Source organism: Ursus maritimus, unplaced genomic scaffold, assembly GCF_017311325.1.
Source record: "Ursus maritimus isolate PB19 unplaced genomic scaffold, ASM1731132v1 scaffold_20, whole genome shotgun sequence".
Taxonomy (NCBI): Eukaryota; Metazoa; Chordata; class Mammalia; order Carnivora; family Ursidae; genus Ursus; species Ursus maritimus.
In genome coordinates this window covers 28,425,318-28,431,108 of record NW_024424453.1, presented here as the reverse complement: position 1 = coordinate 28,431,108, position 5,791 = coordinate 28,425,318, and the positions used below count along the sequence as shown (strand labels likewise).

Here is a 5,791-nt window from a genome sequence, read left to right as displayed (position 1 = left end):
GGGGGGGGGGGGGGGGGGGGGGGGGGGGGGGGGGGGGGGGGGGGGGGCGCTTCTGGGAGGGACCTGGAATGCGCGGCGGAGATGCTTTCAGAGAAGAGTCTGAGGATCCCTAAAAATTGTGTTCAAAACATTGTGTGTAGGTGTGCACATGCTTTTCTGGGGAAGAGTCCCTAGGTTTCATCCTGTGGACTGCCTCCCATTCCTCTGGAGTCTGTGTTTGCCAAACACCGAAGAGCTGCTTGGGTAGATGAAGGCCCAGGGGTTAGGGAACTCTCCTGGGAGCCGGGCGGATCACTTGCCTCCAGCCTGTTTCTCTCCGTGAGAAGGGCGTCAGTCCAGCGGACTCCGAGGTTGCTTCCGCTCGCACCTCGGGCGGGCTGACCGCTAGCCCGCTCGCAGCTCCGGGAGCTGGGCCGACCGGCTGGCCGCAGGTCGGCGGGACAGTGGCTCGCAGCTTGCCGCCCTCCAACCCTGTGACCCCAGGGAGGGGTTGGGGGTGTGGCAAGGGTGATCTGCCCAAAAGGCTAACCTTTCGGAGGAGGCGGATCCGCCCCCCACGCCACCCCCGCAACACCCACCCGGGCAAGTAAAGCCTGCCTAGGCGCGGGGAGCCGCGAGTCGGTGTCGCGTACCCGCAGAGGACGATGAGGCTCGGCATCTGCGCCCTGCTATGTGCAGGGACCCTGGGTGAGTGCGCACGGGGAGCCGGGCGGGTCTTGCTCTCCAAGACCCAGACTGGGCACCAGCCCAGGGTCAGTCGTAGAGGGGCTCTGCACAGCTTGGGTCTAAGGGGTCCAGAAGCAGCCCAGAGCCTGGTGGTCCCAAAGTGCTTCTGCCGTGGTGCATGCAGGCATCTGACAAACGTTCGTAGCCTAGGGCAGGGGGCCAAATCCAGCTTGCGGCCTGATGTTGTACACCTGGATGAGCTAAGGTTTTCATATCTTTAAATGATTGAAAACAGATAAGAAACGATAGTTTTGACACATGAAAAATTAGAGGAATTTAAAATTTCAGTGTCTCTAAATAAAATTTTGTTGGAACACAATCATGCTTGTTCAGATAAGTAGTCTGTGGTTGCTTTCCAGCTTCAAGGACAGAATTTAGTAATTGCTACAGAGACCTTATAGCCCACAAAGCCTAAAATACTTACCCACTTGCCCATTACTGAAAAGATTTATAACACCTGGCCTGGGAGCTGTTGATCCCGTTCACAGCCAAGGAACCGGGATCAGAGGAGAGAAGGGGTTTTCCCCAGGGCTCATGGCTCTGTGTTATCATTATGTGGGAGAGGGGCTCAATGTCAGGTATGCTTGACCTGTCAGGTATCTAACCAGAAGGGTTTTTCCTTCTTTGAACTCTACAACATCACCCATCCTTATCACACAACAAGGAGGTAGAGAAGCGTATGGGAAAAGCAATCATCGTACAGTAGGATCCACCTGCCACTCAGTTCTGTGTGACTCTGGGCCATCCCTAGACCTCTCTGAACTGGTTTCCTCATTAGTTCAGTAGGAATTGCTTTTTCACAATCAACACTGCAAAAGTGGAATGAGGTAATGTACCCAAGGACAGAGCTCTAGGCCCAGGTGAGTATTACTGGTAAAAATCCCTTCCTGTGTTGGACAGAGGGAGCCCAGGGCTCTGGGCCTATCTTGACTATAAGGAAGGTAGGTAATGGTACACCGTTAATGAGCTCATACATGTGACCCCCCCTCCCCCAATGGCTCAACAACTGTTGGTTCTTTCTAGCCCTGGTTCTGCCTGGCCTCAGGCTGTCTTAAGTAACTTCTGGAGCAGTAAGGTGTCTTACTTGAGGAGAGGGCTAACCTGGGGATAGCAGAGGGAGGACAAGGCAGGAAAGGCAAGGAGGGCCATGGCAGGCCCTCCTTGGCCTACTACTGCCACATGGAGCCACACAGCGAGCTCTGCTGGGGCTGGGGAAGGCTGGAAAGGTAGTGTACAGCCATGTTCCACCTACAGCCACCAAGAAATCCAGAGTGAAGCCCCCTGGTTGCTCCCCAATTCCTCCTGGATAGGACGTGTGTTGTTTTTTCTTCCTCTGTCTCCTCTCCTGGCAATGTCGGGCGCTGACCAAAAGCTCATTTCTCAACTGGCTCTATATTTACAAACCAGAGGCAAGAGCTGCCTACCAGTCCTTCCCATTGGGCACTAGATATGGATCAGGCTGGAGTCTAGGATGTGCTTTCTTCAAAGCTCAGTGTTCTCTTCTGACAAAAGCTCTTCTGATGGCAAATGCAGAAAGGCAACCAAAATAGTTTAAAATTAAAAATATCAGAAGAGGGGGGGTTGTTATTAGAAGACCTTGCAAGAGCCAAGAATCAAAGGTTCAGAACAGCCTGTATGTCCACTTTGGCTTCCACCTCCTACCTCAGCCTCTCTGGAGCTTAAGCGATTTCTCCACAGTGAGCATGTGGCCACCAGCAGCTATTCCCTCCCAGGATCAATCCGAAATATCCACAGTGGGCTCTGATTGTCCTTTCTTGAAATTGTCACATGACTGGCATGGAGTGTTATTGAATTGACCTAGGCTAGCTGGCTTGCCATCTCTCTTTCTCTTTCTTTTTAAAAATAATTTTTACTGAAGTATAATTTACATATAATAAAATGCACTCAGTTTAAGTATACACGTAATGAATTTTGGCAACTACGCCTACCCATGTAACTACCACCACAATCAAGGTATAGAACATTTCTATCACTCTTAAACCGTCCTCTTCCTCGTCATTCCCACTCTCGGCCATTATAGGTAAGTTTTGCCATTTCACATAAATGGAATCGTCCAGTGCATAGTCTGTTGTATCCGGCTTCACTCAGCACAATTGTTTAGCAATTCATCCACATTGTTGCCTGTATCAAAGTTCATTTCTTTTTGTTGATTAGTCATATTTCATTGTATGGCTTTACCACAGTTTGTTTACCTCTTCACTTGTCGATGGACTTTTAACTTGTCTCCAGTTTGGGGATATTATGAATAAGGCTGCTTATGAACATTAGTGTACAAGTCTTTGGGGAGACACAGGTTTTCATTTCTTTCAGGCAAATTTCTAGGAGTAAAATTTCTGGGTCATATTTAACTAGTTAAGAAAATGCCAAACTTTTTTGAGTAGTTGCACCATTTTACATTCTTGCCAGCAATGTAGGAGAATTTCAGTTCCTCTGCAGCCCACCAGCACTTGGTGTTGTCAGTCTTTTCACATTAACCATTTCTGTTGTGGTATGTCACTGCGGTTTTACTTTGCATTTTGTTGGTGAACAATATGTTGAGCATCTTTCTATGTTCTTACTGGCCGCGGGTATATCTTCTTTTATGAATTATATGTTCAAATCTTGTTCCGTTTTTAAATTTGGCTTCTTGACTTATTATTGAGTTAAAAAGCCCTTTACATATCTTTATATATGCTGGATACAAGTCCTTGATTACATAGATGTATTCTAATTATTTTATCCAAGTTTGTGGCTTAGCTTCTTTTCATTTTCTTAATATCTTATGAAGAGCAAATGTTTTGCAGTTTGACCAAGTTCACTTATCAAATTTTTATGTTTTGGTTATTATGTTCTGTGTCCTCTCTAAGAATATAATTGGCTAACCTAAAGTCGCAATATTTTCCTTTGTTTAGAAGTTTTATAGCTTTAGTTTTTAGCTTATAGTTTTATAGCTCTGTTTTGGTCTATGATACATTTATAGTTTTTTTGTATGGTTGAAGTAAAGGTTGAGATTCATTTTTCTCACATGAATATCCAGTTATTCCAGGACTTGTTTTTGAAAAAGATATTCTTTCTCCACTGAATTAGCTTAGCAGCTTTGTTAAAAATCTACTGACTCTATAAATGCGGGTTACTTTCTAGACTCTCTCTTCTGTTCTATTAAGCTGTATGTTTCTTCCTGTGCCAATATCACACTGTCTTGATTATGGTAGCTTTATAATAAGTCTAGAAATCAGGTAGAATAAGCCGTCCAACTCTATGGCACTACTTCAGGGTTGGTTTGGCCATTTAGATACTTTATGTATGCATATACATTTTTAAATTGGCTTATCAATTCTATAGGAAGCAAACTGAGTCTTGAAATATTGTTGAGATTGCATTTAATTTATAGATCATTTCGAGAAGTGTTAACCTCAAAAAAACGCTGTCAGTTACTTTACCAGCAAAAATGGATCTTTTTGGGAATAGCAGAAAATCATATTTCAGGGCATGTAAGCTATAGCACAACCATAGGCAAGACTAGAGAACAAGAGACAGTAAATGTTTTTTTTTTTTTTAAGAGAGAATGAGAGAAAGGGGGGAGTTGGGAGGGGCTATTATAAACAAAAAGTCCATTAGAGTGAACTGGGAATTTTACGTGAAGTGGTTTTCATTGGCTGAGTTGTGACAGTCTCTCATTGACTGGGCCTTTGCCTGGCAAAGAGGAAATCTCTTCCTCCTGCTGAGGAAGTAAAGAATAGGCTTCTTCCTGTTAGCAATGCAGGGTGCATCTCTTTCTGTTGGGGTTTGCAATTGACAATGAGTGGTAGGGTGTGAGAGCTCCCACTTCTGGCCTTCCTGCTTTTTTTTTTTTTTAATATATTTATTTTGTTATATTAGTCACCATACAGTACATCCCCAGTTCTTGATGCAATGTTCCATGATTCATACATACAATATACAACCCAGTACACAATGCATTATGTGCCCTCCTCCCTACCCATCACTGGCCTATCCCATTCCCCCACCCCCTCCCCTCTGAAGCCCTCAGTTTGTTTCCCAGAGTCCACAGTCTCTCATGGTTCATTCCCCCTTCTCTTTACCCCCCCTTCATTCTTCCCTTCCTTCTCCTACTGATCTTCCTATTTTTTATGTTCCATAAATGAGTGAAACCACATTATAATTGTCTTTCTCTGCTTGACTTATTTCACTTAGCATAATCTCCTCCAGCCTCATCCATGTTGCTGCAAATGTTGGGAAATCGTTCTTTCTGATGGCTGAGTAATATTCCATTGTATATATGGACCACATCTTCTTAATCCAGTCATCTATTGAAGGGCATCTTGGCTCCTTCCACAATTTAGCTATTGTGGACAATGCTGCTATGAACATTGAGGTGCATCTGGCCCTTCTCTTCACTACATCTGTATCTTTGGGGTAAATACCCAGTAGTGCAATGGCTGGATCATAGGGTAGCTCAATTTTTAACTTTTTAAGGGACCCCCACACTGTTTTCCAAAGTGGCTGTACCAACTTACATTCCCACCAACTAAGTAAGAGGGATCCCCTTTCTCCACATCCTCTCCAACATTTGTTGTTTCCTGCCATGTCAATTTTTGCCATTCTAACTGGTGTAAGGTGGTATCTCAAGGTGGTTTTGATTTGAATTTCCCTGATGGCTAATGATTTTGAACATTTTTTCATGTGTCTGTTAGCCATTTCTGTGTCTTCATTGGAAAAGTGTCTGTTATATCTTCTGCCCATTTTTTGATTTGATTGTTTGTTTCTTGTGTATTGAGTTTGAGAAGTTCTTTGTAGATCTTGGATACAAGTCTTTTATCTGTAGTGTCATTTGCAAATATCTTCTCCCATTCTGTGGGCTGCCTCTTAATTTTCTTGACTGTTTCCTTGGCTGTGCAGAAGCTTTTGATCTTGATGAAGTCCCACAAGTTCATTTTTTCTTTTGTTTCTCTTGCCTTTGGAGATGTGTCATGAAAAAGTTGCTGTGGCCGATGTCAAAGAGGTTGCAGCCTATGTTCTCCTCTAGGATTTTGATGGATTCCTGTCTCACATCGAGGTCTTTCAT

General features: G+C 44.4%; 1 protein-coding gene across 3 annotated transcripts in view; it reads left to right on the top strand.

Moving 5' to 3' along the window:
- Positions 1–461: 461 nt before the first annotated feature.
- The window catches only part of LOC103678998 (inhibitor of carbonic anhydrase), a 44,054-nt gene continuing 38,724 nt past the window's right edge, over positions 462–5,791 (top strand). For 2 of the 3 annotated variants that reach the window (XM_040636801.1, XM_040636802.1), the window contains exon 1: positions 462–687. In XM_040636801.1, the coding sequence (XP_040492735.1) occupies positions 645–687 (43 nt within the window). In that variant the 5' untranslated portion in view covers positions 462–644. The remainder of the gene's footprint in view (positions 688–5,791) is intronic. The other variant, XM_008708505.2, reaches the window with a different exon arrangement.